Source organism: Xenopus laevis, chromosome 3L (assembly GCF_017654675.1).
Source record: "Xenopus laevis strain J_2021 chromosome 3L, Xenopus_laevis_v10.1, whole genome shotgun sequence".
Classification (NCBI taxonomy): Eukaryota; Metazoa; Chordata; class Amphibia; order Anura; family Pipidae; genus Xenopus; species Xenopus laevis.
In genome coordinates, this window is record NC_054375.1 from 70,921,304 (window position 1) to 70,942,222 (window position 20,919).

General features: G+C 37.1%; 1 protein-coding gene across 1 annotated transcript in view; it reads right to left on the minus strand.

Annotated features, from left to right (window-relative positions):
* The window catches only part of LOC108711120 (transmembrane protein 117), an 86,089-nt gene that overhangs the window by 40,558 nt on the left and 24,612 nt on the right, over nucleotides 1-20,919 (minus strand). The window contains exon 4 of the mRNA XM_018252527.2: nucleotides 1,536-1,635. Within this exon, the coding sequence (XP_018108016.1) occupies nucleotides 1,536-1,635 (100 nt within the window). The remainder of the gene's footprint in view (nucleotides 1-1,535; nucleotides 1,636-20,919) is intronic.

Here is a 20,919-nt window from a genome sequence, read left to right on the forward strand (position 1 = left end):
GCAGATTCCGGACCGACAGGAGAGGTGCTGAACTTCTCTCATGGTGGGAGATGTAGCTCCTGCTCGTAGCAGAGTTTGGGGCCATCCTCTCTGTAGGTAGAGGCAGCCTAATACTCAGTGGTGGATATAATGGCATAGTGCTGATCTTAAGTGACGAGCGGCAGAGCATAGTATCTTATGGAATTCTGGCTTTGAATATTGCCTTGAGGTGAGGCTGGAAAGGTCTTTTTTATTTGATAAAATAAATGCCGTGGCCATTTTCACCATTTCTGACTCCTCGGGCAGATTTATCAAGGGTCGAATTTCGAGGGTTAAAAAACCCTTGAATTTGACCCTCGAAGTAAAATCGTTCGAATATTGAATTCGAAGGATTTTAGAGCAAAGCTTCGATTTTTATTTGATCAAAAAAAACTTTGAAAAGTGCTGGGGAAGGTCCCCATAGGCTAACATTGCACCTCGGTAGGTTTAAAGTGGCGAAGTATGAAGTCAAAGTATTTTTTAAAGAGACAGTACTTCGATTATTGAATGGTCGAATAGTCGAACCATTTTTACTTAGAATCGTTCAAATCATTCGATTCGATTGAATTCGATCAAATATGACCAATTCGATGGTCGAAGTACCCAAAAAATATATATAATATATATATATATAAGTACCCAAAAAATATTTTTCCATTCGAATTATTCACTCGAGCTTAGTAAATCTGCCCCCTGGTGTCTCATTGCGGTATGTAACAATGGGGATCAATGGGATAGGTGAAGGCGAAGGGTCAATTGAAGAGTCCCCTTGTCATGTACAGATCATAGTCATGTTAGGCAGCCTGTTCAGCCAAAATATATTATAAGGCCACACTGAAACTGCAGCATGTTGCTGTAAAAAAGCCTGTCACCATCAACACCTGCTATTGGCAGAATTTAAATGAAAATTAATGATAGTTGTGGACTAGTGTTTTGACTGCCATGATGTTCCCTGAGAGCATAGCAACAGTCAAATTTACTCATCACTTCAGTGTAGAAGTCTTTCTACATGGCATGGTGTCAGAGCCTGACATGGAGTCAATTAATTTCTGAATTTGTGATCATTTATGATTTATAAGACTGCTGACCAAAGTAGTTTTCCTGAACCAAAAAACTAGTATATTTTCAAAAGGCAACAAAGAGCTGACACGAGTAAGAAATTTTGATCAGCTCCTATAGATATTTATAGTTAAAGTGAAATATTTCAATACAAATGTAATTTCTTTCTTTGCAACAGAACACATAATGGGTTTTGTACTATAAATAGTTCTTTCATAATTCAGCTGAGCTCTAGTGGTTTATAGTAGCAACTATGCAGAAAACAATGATATCATTATGTTTGGTTTGTTCTAATAAACTTATTTGAAGTTAGCGTGAGCTCCAGATATACTCATTTCCTTTCCATTCTGCTTATATTCAAGCTTCCATTGTATTAAGCAGAAATCTAAGACAAAAGATACAGACAAGGTATCTATGTAATGTCCCAACAGACCATGTAAATAGCTAGAATTTCTTACCATCCATGCAGTTACAAAGTCTCCCATCCAAGTTCCCACTGCTGCTACTTTCATGAAGCTTTCGTTTCTGATATTCATATATTCATTTATAATGTATGTGCTGCAAAAAAACATAATTCATTGTTTCAGTGTGAACCAAATGGTAATATTTGAAGCATCAGCAGGTACAGTGTGTAGTTTTATTAAAATACCTTCGAAGCAAATCTATGGGATTGCACCTGTAGCCATGAGATTAAAAGGTTTAATGCAGTAGGTCTCCATTTTATAATCTTCTTAAATCAGGGGACTTTGCAGAAAACTGGCAAATTCACCCTTGATTCAATTACCCGGGTGCCGCTCCTGGGAAAATATACACAATTGCAAAGCAAGGCAACTCACTCCTGGAGATTTTGCAAAAATACAAACTTTATTCCATGTCTGGCAAGAATCAATGTTTCTGCTCACGTCTAGAGCCTTTGTCATGTTTAAAAAAAAACATTAAATACACATCACACTTAAATAACTTCCCTGGCTGTAACCCTTCCAAGCGTCAGAAACCCGCAAGTTACATGCAACCCTCAGAAAATTCATTACAATAAATAACTCAATTATAAATTCATTTTCAATAATATCATTACAATAAATATACAAAATATGATAAATATATTAAATATGCGGACAGTATTACTTCATATAACTGCCAATCCAGCTCCTGAAACGGCAAAACCTTCCACAGCCGTAGACTATCTCGAATTTAAAAAGCAATTAAAGGTATACTGTCATGGCAAAACATGTTTTTTTCAAAACGCAGTGCTGCTCCAGCAGAATTCTGAACTGAAATCCATTTTTCAAAAGAGCAAACTGATTTTTTTATAGTCAATTTTGAAATCTGACATATTGTCAGTTTCCCAGCTGCCCCCAGTCATGACAGTATCCCTTTAAAGTAACAATGTTCATTCAGTCCTTTTGGCACTAAAGTATCTAATCGTTTTATCCAATAAGTCTCACGTTGTAGCAACATTTGGGACCTATCCCCCCTTTCTGGGTTCAGGTACATGTTCAATACCAGTGTATTTAAAGTAGGTAATCTGTGGCCCATTTCAAGATAGTGCTTGGCCAAGGGCTTAACTGTTTTACCATCCCTGAATGCTTTGCTGATGGAAGATCTATGTCCATCCTTACGAAGGGTTAAATCCATTTTGCCTATATATGCTAAGCCACAAGGGCAGGTAATCATATATACAACATGTGTGGTGGTGCATGTTATGCAATGTTTGATTTAAATTTTTTGTCCTGTCTGCGGATGGTAAAATACTTCTCCTGGTGACATATATCTACATGAAATACTATGAAGACATCTGAAAAACCCCGGTTTACCAGACTTCAGCCAAGACGACTGCTGTCTTTGGTAACATTTCACCAGGTCCGTTAAGACCAACAAATCACATGAATTTTGTCCCCTTGTGTATGCCATTACCGGGGGATTGGGCCAAATTTGGCCAAATCCTTGTCAGTCTTGATGATGGGCCAATTGTCCCTTACTATACGACTTACCAAGTCCAAGGCCATATTATATCTGGTGAAAAAAGTCATTAGACTACAATCAGACTTCTCACGTGGGGTTCTTACCCTTTCACGGGCCCAATCTAAAGCTTTTCTAAGAGTTGTAGCCTCATAAAATCTGTTTCTAAATCTCTCCCACATTTCACTAATCTGGGTTTCACATCTTTCTGTGTTCAAGTTATTTTGTAGGACCCAACAAAATTGTGAGACAGGAAGGGATTTCTCTAAGTGTAATAGGATGACAACTAGAGCTAGCAGAGTATTCCTGTCCGTGGACTTTCGGTTCAGAGAATAATGTAACCTATCATGTTCATTCCACACTTTCACACCCAAAAACTGCACAGTACGTTCACCACAAGAAGCTGTAAACGTAATTGGTGTCGGTAAGGTATTTAAATAACTAATCATCTCACATAATGAAACTTGAGCGCCATCCCACACTAGAAAGACATTGATAAATCGTTTATAGCAAATTAACTGTTTACCAAACTTTTGAATAATGTTAGCCATTTCATACTGGTGCATATATAAATTAGCGTACAACTGTGCCATTGAGGCCCCCATCGCTTCTGTTAATAAAATTGTTTCTCAAAGCGAAAATAATTAAGTTTCAGGCATTATTCTAGGAGTACCAACACAAAATGTATTAGGGGACCACTGAACTCACTGCTCTACTTGTATAGAGACTGGTCACATCGATCGTTGCTAAACAGACTTTTCTATCAGTGGGGAATTTAAGATTTTGGATGCAATTGGGTGTGTCTCTCAAATAGGAGCTGGTGCTTTGAACCACAGGCTGTAGCACTTGATCTAAATACATACCCAAAGGATGCAAAAGGCTATCTCTGGTCGACACTATGGGCCTCCCCAGTGGGGGATTAAGGCCCTGAAGAGGCTGCAAGTGGGACTTTGAAAAAATGTTTAGAGTTTCTCTCAGTTGTTGTACACAAGTCCACATCAGTCCCAGCTGCACCCACTAAGTCATTATTGGCAGTGGTGGTCCCTTATATTTGTGCAGGTCTGTAAGAAGCTGCCAATAAAGTGTGCCTCTGTTTACAGACAATTCCAATTAGACCTCACTTACTGGATAGACAAGTATATCATCGGGTGCACGTCATATGGCCTGTTCATCAAGGCTCCATTGTTGTATTAATTCTCTCCCAGTAGACAGCACTCCAGTTTTCGTAAAACTGTCTTTATTGTGTATGGGACAGCAGCATAAAATTACAACGTTTCGAGTGGCACTCCACTCTTTGTCAAGTAATCACAACATTGTGAATATGCCTACTTCTTACAGTAAAGGTTGTACAACACATCTGACTATAATGGGTGTCCATCAGCTACAGGTGGTTCTTTTACATACTGTTTACTCTATCTGAGAAAATTGTATTCAAAAGTTGAATTTTGATCATCCAGTTGTGTGCATGAAACATACTGTCATTTTTTTCAGAGTGTATAGAACCTTTTCTGAGTGTGTTTTGTTAAAACATTTGGAATGATCTTGTGTCTTTATATATATTTGCATAAACAGTACAATCCAGTTGATATATAACTTCCCTGTGTTTTTAGCCACTAAATAAACAATTCACAAGTTCTCTCATACGTTCTGAAACTGAAGTTGAAGAGATGTCAATTGTTTTTGTAATCTTCCAGTTGGCATGCAGTAAGGGACTCACTTTATGTGTAAGATGGAGACATACAAGGATAGTTATAGAAGTAACAGTGAAAATGGTGTACAAACCCACTCATACTCAGAACTGTATACTTCACATTTCTCCACATAGGTGTCATTAACACATTAACTTTTCTCTAAAAGCAACATCAATGTCTCTGTCTGGTGAAAACTCCACAATAGTTTGGTGCATTAGGGTCTTTACACATGGGCGCAAACAGAACTGTTTTACACTGCATGATAAATAGACTCCAAACTGTCTTTGTGAGGTCTTAGATCATAGTGGACATAAATGATCCTTTACAGATCACTTGACCCAAATGTCTGCTGTATGTGTCTTTTATCATCTTAGCAAAACTAACCTTGCATGACTACTGTGGGTGTACTGAGTGGGTTTCCTAAATTCTATCCAGGAGGGTTTGGAAAGATTTTTAGAACAAGTTCATTTTCTTTATACAGAGAAAAATCTTTAAAATTCCATTTTGTAGTTAGTATATAGGTGCCCCACTGCCCCTGACACTGTAAGGCTTCCAGCCGGAACCGGTGCGCTTTCTTACCTCTATGCACACCGGCTGTCGGGTGCACTCCTCTGTATGCATGCGCGAATCCTCAATCCACATCACCGTGTACGTCCGGACGTAAGCAGTGACATGACATGCCCAGTTGCACATTTTGATGTCTTTGATGCCATTTTGATTTTGCATTGTGTTCCATTTTGCCATACTGCCTTTTTAATATTTTTTGGCTCCAAATCTTCCTATTTAAACTTGCTCATTCATTCTTTCTCTGCCCAATCTGGCCTATGGTTATCTCAGATCCTGCTAAAGCCCTGTTATTATTTGCCTTCTGGTTTTTTACTTTTCCACCTGTTCTTTGACCACAATCCTTGCAGCCAGCCCCCGACCATTGCCTGTCTTGACTTAAGCTGGCCATAGACGTGCAGATATGATCGTACAAATCTTTGTTAAAGGAGAAGGAAAGCTCCAAGACAGTTTATTGCCAACAGATTAGCCACAATAGTGCAAGCTAGAACGCTATATTTATTCTGCAGAATGCTTTACCATACTTGAGTAAACAGCTCTAGATACTGTCTCTGTTTGTTTAGGATAGAAGCTGCCATATAAGCTTGGTGTGACATCACTTCCTGCCTGAGTCTCTCCCTGCTCACTTACAGCTCTGAGCTCAGATAACAGCAGGGATGGGAGGAGGGAGGGGGAGAGGAGCAAACTGAGCATGCTCAAGCCCTCCCCTGGAGGTTTATGCTGAAGACAGGAAGTCTGATACAGAAGCCCATGTGTACACAATAGAAGAAAATAAATGTGGTGTTTTTTTTGACGGAGGACTCAGAGCAGCATTACTTTGAGGGTTTACTGGTGTATTTATATAGACCTTTCTGGTAAAGCTTACTTAATTTTAGCCTTTCCTTCTCCTTTAAGTACAATTTTTCGGACCATGTGTGAAGCGTCCAGACATTTTTAGTGCCATGGTGATTGGTCGTTCAGTCAATTAGACAGGTTAGAAATTTCTGTTGACTACCAATAATATATCTGCAGGTATTGCCGATCTGCCGCTATCAGTTGGAGACTGTCACCAGCTTTTGTCGGACATAACTTTGGTACAATTGCTGTAGGGCAGAACATTGTCTGATCTGTTCTTTTACTACTTTATTTAATCTGAAAGGTTATTGACGTTGGGACGTCCGATCATTCATCCAATATTGCAGGTATATCTGCACATTTTTGGCCAGCTTAAGCCTTGCCTGATCCTTGTCTGCACTTCAGTATTGTTAAATCTGACCTCTGCTGTTCATTTGATCTTGGTTAGAGCTGCAGCAGAAAGCGCAGGGGTGTCGGTGAAAACTGGGACTAGCCAAGCTCTCCTGCTTACGTAAGAGCCAGGTTTGTGCACACAGCCACATTAACTGGTTCCAACAAGTATGATACAAACACAAATAAAACCACACTATAAAAGAACAGCTTTAGGTGACAGGTTGACCCAGTTAAACTAATTAGAAGTCTCATTGCAGGTTGATTTGAAACCCAGTGTTTAATCCAGTTAAGATAATTAGGAGTGCAGCAGTATTATCAGTAAATTATCAGCAGAAGTTTAACAGTAAGCCTTAGGGATGTAGCCGGTTGATCCACCTAACCTAATTAGAAGTGTGGCGGTACTTCCAGATGCAGATGATTAGTGGTTAATCTATCTGACCTAACTAGGAGTATGACAGTATGTCTTGCTGTAAATTATTAATGGTACCTATAGCTAACCTGATTGGAGGAACAGCAGTTCGAGTTGAACCAGCCAGGTGGCCCGAAGTATAGTCAGTATATCGTGGTTGACCTAGAAAATCAATACCAATTAGAAAAGTCTTGAGGATCAAGCAGGTACTAGCCAACCTGGAATAGACTGTGGCATAATAGGGTTTTCCTTTATAACTTCCTGGTAGTCTACAAATATAGGAAATTCAATTCAAGTAGTCAAATTTGAGAGAGACATAAACTAAATAAAGCCTAACTGATCCAGTCAATTGGTAAATCACAGTGACAGTCTATAAGTTGTCTGGATCAATATCTGTAATTTGCTTGAAAATTTTTAATTATATTCAATGGTATCACCTAGCTGCCTCAATAATCCACTTGCAAAGTCTGGTTGCAGTCCACTCCCCCTCTGTGCTCCGAATGTTGGTATAAACCTTTATTGTTAAAGGCAGATGGTAAAACCTGAGAGGACTGAAAACCAATTCCATTTTGTTACTAATCCTTGTTTGATTACTAGATATGGAAATTCTAAGTGCTTCGTATACAGTAGAACTTGTATTGTACAGCATCCCATGGACCTGAGATAAGTAATTCAGTATATACATAGAGGGCCCTGTGGAGAATTTCAGGGTCTTAGAATCTTCAAAAGTCACCCAGAGAACCCCTTATGCATTTTCCCCAACATTTAGGAGATGCTATTACTCACTGTCATCCAACCTACTATTATGGCCAGTAAGTTGTCCCAATGATAAGTTATCATGCATTTTGAGCAATGGTCATATCACTCTGCTAATGAAGCTATTAGAGCCACAAGAATAGCTGCAATCAAAGACACCATACACAAGATTTTTCCACTGCAGCATTTAGAAGAATACTCAAGATTAAACAAGAGCCCAATGAAACGTTTAACTTTCTTATTATAATAGATGTATAGCAAAAGTGAGAATGCACAGTGAAAGAGCAGTTTTACCTAACCCAGTAAAAGCTGCTAAGCTAAATAATGCTTGCATTCATGGTCGTCATTGATCTATATGAATGGAATTAATTAGCCATGATCCTGTATTTCTAGGGAAACTGTTGTCCCGAAATTGTGTTGTGGCTAACAAGATTGGAACTGAATTTCTGAGTCAACAGAATATTTTACCCCCAATAACTGTTGTTTACACTAACCCCCCCCCGAGGGGGGTTAGTGCATGAGGGCAGGTGTATGAATGCAAACAGTAAGAAAAACAATTTTCACTTTTCTAAAACTTTTAATTAAGTTTAGTGGAAGTATTGCATCAGACATTTTCTTCAATGTCACTTCTCAAGTGTAGCATTATGCCTGCTAAGTGGGATAATAATGTATGTAAATACAACACCTTTAACCCCTAAGTGCCAGCAGAACTACACATTTAATTTGCCAGACATTTTTTTGAACATTGTGTGCTCTCACACTTTAGGGGCATACCCTGGGGGAGTAGTTTTGAAAAATTGCTATTTTTGATTTGGAAAGCTTTGTGTCTCTAGAATGTGCCAATACCAGATATGTATAGTTTTATGGAGATTTCTGACTTACAGACTATAGATCAAAAACTCCTAGCAATAAATTACTGAATTGTCAAACACTACAGCAGACTATGTCATACTTTAGAGTCCAAGGTTAAAAAATCCAGGAACAGTAGGTTTATCCCAGGAAACCATATATTTTAGAAAGGTACACATTCAGCCGAATCCAAATTGGGTAACGATGTCTTTCTACTCCTAATTACTAAACATTAAAGCTTTTCTGAACTTTGCGGTTTCTGCAAAAATTTTTGAAAACATCACCTCCAAACCTTCCATTTCCACATAGCATTAGGTACCAAGAAAATACATCCTAAATATGAATGCCAGGGTCCACTGAACAGTTTGATGCCAATTTTGCATAGAATTACCAAACTATCTGGTGTTTAGAGACCCCAAAATGAAGTTAGTGCATACAAATTGTCACTTGAAAAACCAAAACATTTACTGCAGTTTTTGTGAGGTAGAAACACAAAAAAATATGTTGATCCCCTAATATCATATATTTTTGGAAAGTACACCTTCAGGCAAATCCAAAATGGGTAACAATGTCTTTCTACTCCAAACCACGGAGTAACATTGCTTTCCCAAACCTGCCAGTTTTGATGAAATACCTTAAAATTACCTCAAAGCTTCCATTTTCTAGCATCTTAGCTCCCACATCGCATTAGTTACAAAGAAGAAACATCCTAAATATGAACATCAGGGGTCTACAGAACACTTTAATGCCCAAGACTGTGCTACCAATGGCCTATAAATGCAAATAAAAGAAATTTGGAATTAGACAAAATAGCAATAGTGGGACTTCAATAGGGATGTAGCGAACGTCGGAAAAAAAGTTCGCGAACATATTCGCGAACTTGCGCAAAAACGCGAGCGGTTCGCGAACGGTTCGCAAACCCCATAGACTTCAATGGGAAGGCGAACTTTAACATCTAAAAAAAAAATTTCTGGCCAGAAAAATGATTTTAAAGTTGTTTAAAGGGTGCAACGACCTGGACAGTGGCATGCCAGAGGGGGATCAAGGGCAAAAATGTATCTGAAAAATCTGCCTGTGTGTGCTTGGAAGAGATAGTGTAGGGGGAGAGCTGTTAGTGATTTCAGGGACAGATGATAGTAAGTTTGCTGGCTAGTAATCTGCTTGATACTGCTCTGTATTGGAGGGACAGAAGTCTGCAGGGATTTGAGGGACATTTTAGCTTAGGTAGCTTTGCTGGCTAGTAATCTACTGTTCTCTTTAAACAACTGCCATACGTTGACCTTGTAGGCATTGTTTGCCCAGTTTTTTTGGACGCAGCCACTGAAGCACAGTTGCCAGAAAAAATATGCCATATAAATGCTGAAAATAGTCATTTTTCGCCATACGTTGACCTTGTAGACATTGTTTGCCCAGTTTTTTTGGTTGCAGCCACTGAAGCACAGTTGCCAGAAAAAATATGCCATATAAATGCTGAAAATAGTCATTTTTTGCCATACGTTGACCTTGTAGGCATTGTTTGCCCAGTTTTTTTGGTCGCAGCCACTGAAGCACAGTTGCCAGAAAAAATATGCCATATAAATGCTGAAAATAGTCATTTTTTGCCATATACGTTGAGTCAACGTATGGCAAAAAATGACTATTTTCAGCATTTATATGGCATATTTTTTCTGGCCTCTGTGCTTCAGTGGCTGCGGCCAAAAAAACTGGGCAAATAATGCCTACAAGGTCAACGTATACACTACTACAGCGGTGGATACGGATTACGTAAAATATATTATGGCTGCTTGAAAAAAGTCACTCCGGTGTTTTTTCTGGAGACGGTAATATTATGGATATTTAGACAGAATGTGAACAAGGTCACACAGCTAGATGGCGGGTTGAAGAAAACACTGTGCAAATAATGCCTACAGGGCAAATAATGCCTAAAAGGTCAACTTATACACTACTACAGCGGTAGTAAAATAAAAAAAAGTAAAATAAAAAAAAATGAATATTAAAAAAAAAAAATTAAAGTTGGTGCTGCTGAACTACTAGGAGCAGCAGATTAGCACACCAGTCCCACTCCCCAACACTGCTAGACTAATAGCACTGGGCTCTTATAGTAGTAGTAGTAGTAGTAGTAAAACAACAAAAAAATAAATAAAAGCAGTCCTTACAAGGACTACTGTTATTGCAGCAGTCAGCAGATGAGATCAGAAGCAGGACAGCTGCCCACTGCAGCTACATACAGAGCACTGCAGTAGAAGGTAGATTACTAGCCAGCAAAGCTACCTAAGCTAAAATGTCCCTCAAACCCCTGCAGACTTCTGTCCCTCCAATAACAGAGCAGTATCAAAACGATTACTAGCCAGCAAACTTTCAACTGTCCCTGAAATCACTAACAGGCAGCAGCTCTCTCCCTACACTATCTCTTCAGCACACACAGGCAGAGTGAAAAAACGCTGCAGGGCTTCGGTTTTTATAGGGAAGGGGAGTGGTCCAGGGGAGAGCTTCCTGATTGGCTGCCATGTACCTGCTGGTCTGGGGTGAGAGGGCAAAAAAAAGCGCCAACAATGGCGAACCCAAAATGGCGAACGTCGCGCGACGTTCGCGAACTTCCGGCGAGCGCGAACACCCGATGTTCGCGCGAACAAGTTTGCCGGCGAACAGTTCGCGACATCTCTAGACTTCAACTGGGAAGAAAGGACAACAGAGACTTGTGAGTGAAAAATAAAAGAAATGGACAGTAAGAGGATTTAAAAACAAAGCTGAAGCAATAATTAAATTGAGCTGAATAATAGGATCTAGGGATGGAGACATCTGCAGAAAGGGTAAATGCTAATATCCTAAGTAAAATGGCATACTGTGCATATATTGATTTCTTTACATTATGAATTATGCATTATGATCAAACAGTTTCATTACTGCCTAAAAATGTAATGGACCAGAATCCAGGGTAGCCAGCAGAGGCACATTTCTAGTTCACAACAATGTGCAGCAGAGAACCCTGTATTAGGGCAGGTTTAATTTATTTTGTGCAGGAGTCAAAGCTTTCTACTTCTTTATAATTGAGCTTATTGGAAGTTTTCTAAGTGAATTCTTTAACAAAATAGTGAGGCATGGGGACCATTGCTTAGGTCCACAATAATCTGCATCATATTTTATAAAGAAAACAAATTATTCAGACTTGCTTTTAATTTGCTTTTTTTTTAAATTTGATTTACATTTAATTGGTTTTTAAATGTTAGAATTCAATTTCCTTAATCTGTTTCTTTCATAGCTAAGAAAAACTGTTATTGGTGATCATACAAGGTCAACAGACTGAATTGTGAAAAGTAATGTATTTCATTTGCTCTGCTTTTCTTAACAGCAAATACAATCATTTAAATGTTCCTAAAGTTTGAAGAATTTTGCATCTACTACAATGCCTATTGTAAATGCTAATGCCCAGAATGATTTAATACATAACACAGAACACTATAAAATTGCAGGGGCATTTATAAATTTTGAAATGTTTGTAAGAGACTGCATAGGAATTTGAGACTGCCACAATGTTTAACTGAATCCCATCACTTTTTTGTAAGATTAGGATTTGGCCAAAACAATCCATTTAAGCAGGACCCTCTCCAAAAACTTCATTGGTTGGAATGCACACATCTGCTACAATGCATATGGAAACTTGTTTCACTGGAAAGCAAGTGTCCGCTTGAACCTGGAGAATCTAGAACAGTGATCCCCAAATAGTGGATTGTGAGAAAAATGTTGCTCTCCAACCCCTTGGATGGTGCTCACAGTGCCTCAAAGCAGGTGCTTTTTAATTTCTCGCTTGGAGAAATTTTGGTTGCATAAAAACATGTGTACTGGCAAACAGAACCTCCTGTAGGCTGCCAGACCACATAGGGGCTGCCAAATGGCCAATTACAGCACTTATTTGGCACTACCAGTAACATTATTCATTCTTTTGTTGCTCCCGAACTCCTTGTACATCTGCATGTTGCTCACGGGTACAAAAAAGTTGGGGACCCCTGATCTAGAACAAGACAAGCAGCAATTAAATTCTTTTCATGCAACTCAGTAAAGTCACAGACATGCAGAAAGGAATAGATAAGATGTATGTATTTTTGACACTTTAAGCAAGTGTCAAAAATTTGCATTGTAAAAAGGTATACATTTAATACACCAATTATTGGAAGAAGATAATCTACATTTTAAAGTCATTTGACATGCTTCAGTGGGAATTTGTGGTTACTGGGTCCCATTGGCTTATATACAGTACATGCAGGTTTACCATGCCTATCCAACCCCTTTAATATACCACCCATTTTTGATATCAACATCTGATATCTACTAAAATACAGGCTCCTATTTAGACTGTGTAATCTGTAATTAGAACTGCACACTTTCAGTTTAAAGATCCCTTTTATTTTCTCTCTTTGGTTTGTTTTTTTGCATTTTAGTTTCATTTTATTCCCTATTTTTAAGTATCTTAAAAATGCTAACTATGGTAATATAAATAGTATTTTGCTCCTGTATGCCACTTAACAAATAATGGCTATGACTTTGCATTGTGCAATTAAAACTCCAAATGTAACAAACAGCATTATTCTTAATTTTGCAGTTTCTCCCCATATTGTGAAGTCACACTATGATATAAATGGCCTAACAGCACATTCAGGATGAACAAGATAGCAATAGAAATTAAGCTGTCATTTAAAAGTATACTTACTGCTGCAGTTTAAGCGTAATGGGGTGCTTAAATCTATCAAGCCATTGCATAAAATAAATGTTCTTTTAGCACTAAGTGCACGACAAGCATGGCTATGTAATGGATGGTGTGGCATGATGAACTCTATAAAAACAATTTGTTTTAGTACAATATGCACATGTATTTTCCATTACAAATGACACAGTGGAAAAACTGAAAAACCGATGAATATGACTAAACAAAAAATGTGGATTCGCTAGTAAAATGTATTCTTGCAATATTAACTGTTTTAATTGTTTTTGCTCAGCTCAGATGCCCCAGGTAACACAATGTCACCTCAGTAAACACAGTAAAATAGTAGACGTGGTTGAAAGATATGGTTAAAAAACACATTCAAATTCAACATTTTTGTCAAATACTAATTGCTAGTTGAATCAGATGAAAGCAAAAAACCTGACCTGCAGCTTCTCCAATTTGCCTCAAAGGGGGGAAATTCCTTCCACACTTTCAAGAGAGCAATCAGACCAGTCCCTGGACCAACCTTGTATTTGAGTCAATTTCATTAACTATCTAACTATCACTATCTAAAATGGCATCCAACCCCTTCTTGAAACGTAATCTAATGGTTGAAATCGAATTCATCTGCCAATGCAATAGCTTTGGAATGAGAATTCACAGTCCTCACTGTAAAAAAAAAACCTTTTTGCATATTAAGATGGAAACCCCTTTCTTATCACTGAATAAATGACCTTGAGTTTGATGGAAGGATTTACTGGTAAATAACTATTAAATCATTATAGTACTGGATGTATTTTGCCACCAATATGGATTTATACAGCTTAGTTACCACCAAGTACAATGTACTGTTTAATTATTACAGAGAAAAGGGCAATAATTTAGAATTGCTTGCTAATAATTAACTTTTTGGGAAATAGCCTTCTGAAATTTGTAGGTTTCTGGATATCAGGTTTCGTGGATAATAGATCACATACCTGCACTACTAACCAGAGTCATTTAGTAATTTGCTTTTGTTTTGCTTCATAACTACGTATACACCAAACATTAGATAACATAAAGGAGGTTATTTATTAAACTTCGATTTTATCTGGTCAGGCTTTTTGGAGCAGAACTCAATTGAACTCAGAAGAGGAAGTTAGGAGAGAAGAGTTTCCATGGATGGCTGCTAGACTGGAGAGAAGTATTTAGTAATCTGCGTTGAGAAGAACAAATATCCTATAAATTATATCCTTATAAATGGTGATTAATGATGTCATTAGTTATAATTGTTACTTTTCATATGGCCAACAATTCTTTGATAAATAGCTATCTATCTGTAAACAGATTAGTCTGGCCACCAAAAGCATAATGATCTTCCACCTTATGGAATACAATCAGGTCTTTGACCTTTGTTTAGCTTTTTTCATATAAAAATCGCTATATTAATCGTTTAAATACCATGGGAGGCAAATTGTTATTTCTACTTTTTTTAATAGTAAGCTTTAGTGGATCAAAAAAATATACAATAGATGTTGACAGGATTTCATTATTGGCATTGTAAGATATTTTACTAGTCCATTTTCCATATTAAAAAAAATTGATGAGATTAGGGATTTCTCTGTGTACATATGAGTCCTTTTAGATTGACACTGCAATGAGAATATTATTTGCATTTTAAGGCATCTGTAACTATTTGTGCTTCATTTTGTGCCTACAGGGACAAGGTGAATACATTCATACATTATGGCAGTTTGGTCCAGCACCACATATTGCAAATGGGCCCATTTGCCTGTATGTGTATATATATATATATATATATATATATATATATATATATATATATATATATATATATATATATATATATATAAGGGGGAAGTTTATTGAGAAACTGTAGAAAAGAAAAAGAAAAAGTAGTAGATGTAAAGTAACCTATCTGTCCAAATGTGTATCAGCCACAATAATTGTGATTGTATTACCCTTAAGGTTTTAATCCATATTATCCCATTTTGGCCTTCGTTGATCTTACTTAGATCTATTTCCAAGTCAATACAACAAATAAAAGTACTTTCAGCAAGATCAGTAAAAGATGACATTCATACATAGGGTATTATAAGTGCTGGTCCACAAAATGGTATGGGGTATATCAAAAGTTTAACTAGAGGGACATTTTTCTGCTTTCTATTCACTTATATTGGATTTTTAGAAGTCTATTTAGCAAAGGGTAAAAATGCCATATAAGTATTCTGTTTCACCATTCAATGTCTGTGTGTGTGTGTGTGCACGCATATGTGACACTTTACTATGGGGCATATTTATCAAAGAGTGAAATTAGAGCTTGACAAAATCAGCCAGAGAGAAATTTCCTTTTATAAATATGTCTGTAAAAATCCAATGATTTCCCTCTAGTACTAGTTCATAATGCAGCTGTATTTGATACCAGATAAGTAAATATCAGTTCATATTTCTTAATGTGCCTCCTCAGCCTATGTGCAATATATAATGTAAGCAAACATGCAAAAACCTAGGCTTGCTCTAGGGGTCACTAATACTGGCTATATGCAGCCTCATTCACCAAAACGTTGATCTGGTGCTCATCAATAAGGAGCAGATTTATCAAGGGTCAAATTTCGAAGTTTTTTCCACCGAATTGCATACTTCGAAGTCAAAGTATTTTTTATAGCGAATTTGGCTGTTTTCGGTCGAAGTAAAATTGCTCGATGAAATCCTTCGAATCAAATGATTTAATCGATCGATTTTTCTTTGACTTCTAAAAACTTAGCCAAATGTTGGCTATAGGTTATAGGAGGTCCCCATAGGCTAACATAGCAATTAGGCAGGTTTAAGGTGGCGAAGTGTTAAAGTCGAACTTTTTTAAAGAGACAGTACTTCGATTTTCGAACTCGAATTTTTTTACTTCGAATCGAAGTCGAATTTAGGCCTATTCGGTGGTCGAAGTACCCAAAATTTTTTTTGAAATTCAAAGTTTTTAACTTCGAAAATTCACTTTGAATCTTAGTAACTAATCTACATGACTAAATTTATACTGAGATGACTAAATGCCAATATCTAGGCATATTATTTTTATTGTATATTACCTGATGATTAGGAATGTGTGTAACTTAACATTATAACTATTATTTAAATTATAAAAGGTGCATATACTTTCCTGTAAGAATCTTTGGTGCATTAAAGGAGATGGTACAGAAAGGAAGTGTATACTTTATTGGCTTATACTAATATTAACTTAGCAGTAAATCTGGTAATGAACATGTAGTCATTTTGTTACATTTCCATCTCAAAATTCAGACATAGAAGGAATATTTTAGATATCAGCTATAGCACAGAGTGCGGGACAGATCCCAACAGAGCAGCACAATCACCGCCAGCAGACGGAAGCCAGCAAATTGGGCAAGATTAATGAGTCTTGTGCTGCATTGACAGTGTCTCTAAATTAAACAAGTGACAAATTAGGATATGATTTATTTACAGTAAGGTATGTTGTCATGTCAAAAACCTAAATGCCAAAAAAAGAATAGGAGGATTATACTGAAGCACAACCATTTTTTTATTTAATCATAAGATCCAATATTTTAATCTAAGAATCTAATCATAGCATTTGTAAAACAAAGAAGGAAAGCACCAGATGAATACATTAGAAGACTTGGTTGAAATATTCAACCTTCCTGCAATATGATAACATAATCTAATGAATGAAAATCTCAATAAAGATTGTATAGACATAATTTATGTCACGCAATCACCGTTAACGACTGGTCCCATCTGCCAACAAGCTATATCTAAATATATGCTTAATGAGAATATAATAGCATGCAGCCGCGGTACAACCAAGCTTAACAATTTATAGCATTAGTGAATTTGTCCAGAGGAGAAGCATTAGAAACCCAAATTACTCCTTGTCACTTGTGTGGCTGCTGAGGTGGAATGAGTTCACCTGAAGCCTCAGTTATATAGGAACCAATAAAATATTTTGGTATAGAAAGTATTCATTGCCTAGAGAAAGCTATAGAGATATCTATAGCCCATACTCAATTTTCCAAGTGACATGCATTTATGTGCAATAACAACATTAATGTAAATACAGATTTTTTTTCCTTTTTTTTGAATTACAACTCTTTTGATCAATTTAAAATTTTCCCTTATCTACTGGTTAATTTACAGTGGAATTCTTTACAGTATCATTATTGGATTAGAAGCCTAGTGATGAAAATCTTAATCAGTTATAGGCTGCGATACCATTGCCTTCTCTGTGGCTCAGACATTGAATAGAAACCCATGTATAGATGATCTGCTGTAAGTGTCTGCAGCTAAGCTGACCCCATTATCAACAGGTTCTATGGCCCATCATCTCTGGGGAAATCATTGGAATGGTGGCTATAATTATATACAGTAGAAATGCAGCAACCTTCTTCTTCTTGTCCTTGGTAACCCCCAGTCTGGTGGCCTCATGTACATTTTCTTTGCATTGTGCACTGAATTTCATATGGTTTATATGTCCTCTTCAGAATGTGTTGCCCACTCCAAAATTAGATGGCGGATATTAAAACGAATATTTGCTACAGTCTAGTATCCTGTAGTCTATGCTTGCTTTCATTATTCTAACTGCATTAAACCATACAACTTTACTGATGGTTGCTACTGCTTACTTCACTGGGGGTAAATGATCCTCATTTCTGCATAGCCCTTTTCCTGAAATACTGACAGAATAATATGTGGATCAGTAATTTTTAGAACTGAAAAGCCATGCCTTAGACATGAAAGGAACCTTAAATGGCATTATTGTAGGAGAAAAGGAAAATAGCAGGTACCGAGTATGTATACTGTATGCATAATTGCGCTGTTCCCTGCCGAGAAAACCAAACACACAAGTCTAATTCCTCTTATTAAAAATCCACAAAACCCTACTGAACAGATCAAAATAACATGCTTTCTTTCATTTTTTGTATGATATCCACTAGAAAGTCTATTCAAATATAAAACACATGTTAAAGCAATTGTATATACAGTAAATGATTTATAAAACCATTTTAAACTTATAAACCATATGTATACAGTGCCACCTAGTGTACTTTAAATTAAAGTGAAACAGCAAAGCAGTCAACTATTTCAGAAGCTGCTCAAACAGGCTTTTAGTAGGTCAGCAAACATTTGAAGTTTCAAGCTACAGGCAATTAACTGTTCCTACTTCCCTGTTAAGTAAACAGGCTTTCTATATTAAATAAATCAACCAAGGTGTTACCGAAGTATCCCACCATTCCTCTGTGTAGCAGGGCATGTATTGATTCACGAGTTTTTAAAGCTATTAAAAGATTAGTTAGGAACCAATACATATAAACGTGTAATAGTGCACATTGTCATCTGCAAGGAAACTGTATGTTCTCCCCATGTCTCTGATACTTTGGTTTCCTCTCACACTCCAAAACATACAGGCAGGTAAATTGGCAGGTAAATATGAAAGGGACCTAAGATTGTAACTTCTGCTGGAACAGGGACTGACATGAATACTGTAAAATCTCTGGCAAGTGGCAATATATAAATAGGCTTGCTTTTTTCCAGTTGTTATATTATTGAGCCTGATACTTCATATTAACTCTTAATTCAGACACTTTTTAAAGGCTACTAAATCTAAACTAAACTAAAATTTTACCATATTTTGACAGATGCTGTCAAGACCAAAATTGGTCTGCAAATTGTTTTCCTGTTTATGACTTTTATTACATTTACCCCTAGGACTGTTAATGAGCACTTCCCACTGAATCTTGCATTGACTAGCAATGAGGGTGGGCCTTAACCCATCGACTGCTTTTGGCCCACATTAGGAGCATCAGCCTCATGGCCTGGCTGTGCAAATCAACATATTTATTGCTATATAAAACAAAACATCACTGATTCGTGATTGCCAGCTTTACATGCACCTTGTTTAGCTGAGAGCATGTTATTTTCTGTCTGCATTGCTTTGCCCCCTTGATATTTCTCTATTTAGAAAAAGTAGAGATAAAAAACTACTGGCAGTTCTAAGAAGCTGAAGGGCCTAGAGCAAGTTATCCCATATTGATAGAGCAGTCAATAAGTAGGTGATTTTGCTATTGGAATAGACCCCCCCCCTGTTCTCAAGTGGAGGGCTCAGGGCAGCTGCACCATCACCACTAAGGATAATGCTGTGCCTTACATTTATAAGCTCCATGCTATTAAATCACCTGACAAATGTGGCTTAAAGCTTTCTATAGTTTAAAGCCAGCTCCTGGCACTTGTGATTAATGAGGTTGAATGGACATATCCCCCTAACTTGATCCCATTTTAAACAACAAGTACTGGGTAGAAGTTATGAGGTTTATATCAAATAAAGCAAAAATATTTTTAGTGCATTCTGAGACTGCAAATCTTGAAACCAGATCGATATGTGTGTAAGTAAGTTGGGCTAATTTATTTGCCTTTTACTGGTTATATGTTGCCTAATATGCCCTATATTTGAGTGTCATCAGACTAGTGCACATAACGTTACGCTACCATTTACTATAAATCAAATACAAAAATGCATTCTTTGAGATGCATAAATTACCAATGAAATCAGTGTCTGGAACTTTTCCTGTGTCCCAATTTCAGAAACCTTTGGGAACCTTTCTTCTTGCCAAGCAAACAGCAAGATAGAGTGAATGCACATTTGAACAAAGACAATTATGCAGGTATAATAATTCTGAAAAGAAGAAACAGCCAACCTAGTGAATCCTTGCTATACCAATTAAAATGTATATTGGGGAAAGGAAAGTCTGACTATATGATAATTAGCATGCACTGACATTTCTGTGTGAGCAACAATGGATTATGATACCAAATTTAATTGTACTGTGATGTGCATAGTGCCTTGCTAGGACTATGGGGAAAACATTAAATATTTTAGGAACTCTCTGTTTATTTATCAAGAAATTACTGATTATAATGTCAGCATAGCTATTACTATCAGGGGACTTCTCATGCAAACACTTTTACATGTAACTATCTCTAAACTCATAAAATACTCAAAGTATTGCACAAATAAATTAAAATGTACTACAGGTATGGGACCTGTTATCCAGAATGCTTAGGAGCTGGGGCTTTCTCTAAAACTTATCTTTCTGTAATTTGGTTCTTCATACCTTAAGTCTAGGAGAAAATCATATAAACATTAAATAACCCCAATGACTAGTTCTGCTTTTAATAAGGATTTATTCCATCTTAATCTGGATCATGTACAGGGTACGGTTTTATTATTACAGAGTAAAAGGCAATCATTTAAACAAAAAATACCGGGATAAAATGGAGTCTATGGGAGATGTCCTTTCCGTAATTCAGAGCTTTCTGGATAACAGGTTTCCAGATAACGGATCCCATACTTGTACAATGTTTACTTTGACAGGATATAGTAACTCCACACTTGTAATGTAATAATAAACAATATATATTGCCTTAAAAATGGAATCCTTAGTAGTAAGAATTGCAACAATATATATATTGTGGCATAAGCAGCTGAGAAAACACTGGAGGGATGGTACATATCACCCAGAATGCACTGAGACCCAGCATATGGGGAGAAAAATAGAGGTTGGGGAATCAGCGTGTAATATAAGGAATGCGGGTGTGGTGAGTGATGTCAACACCTAGGGGTGGGGAGCTCTTCCCAGGGGAAAGCTTGAAGTCTGAGAGGTAAT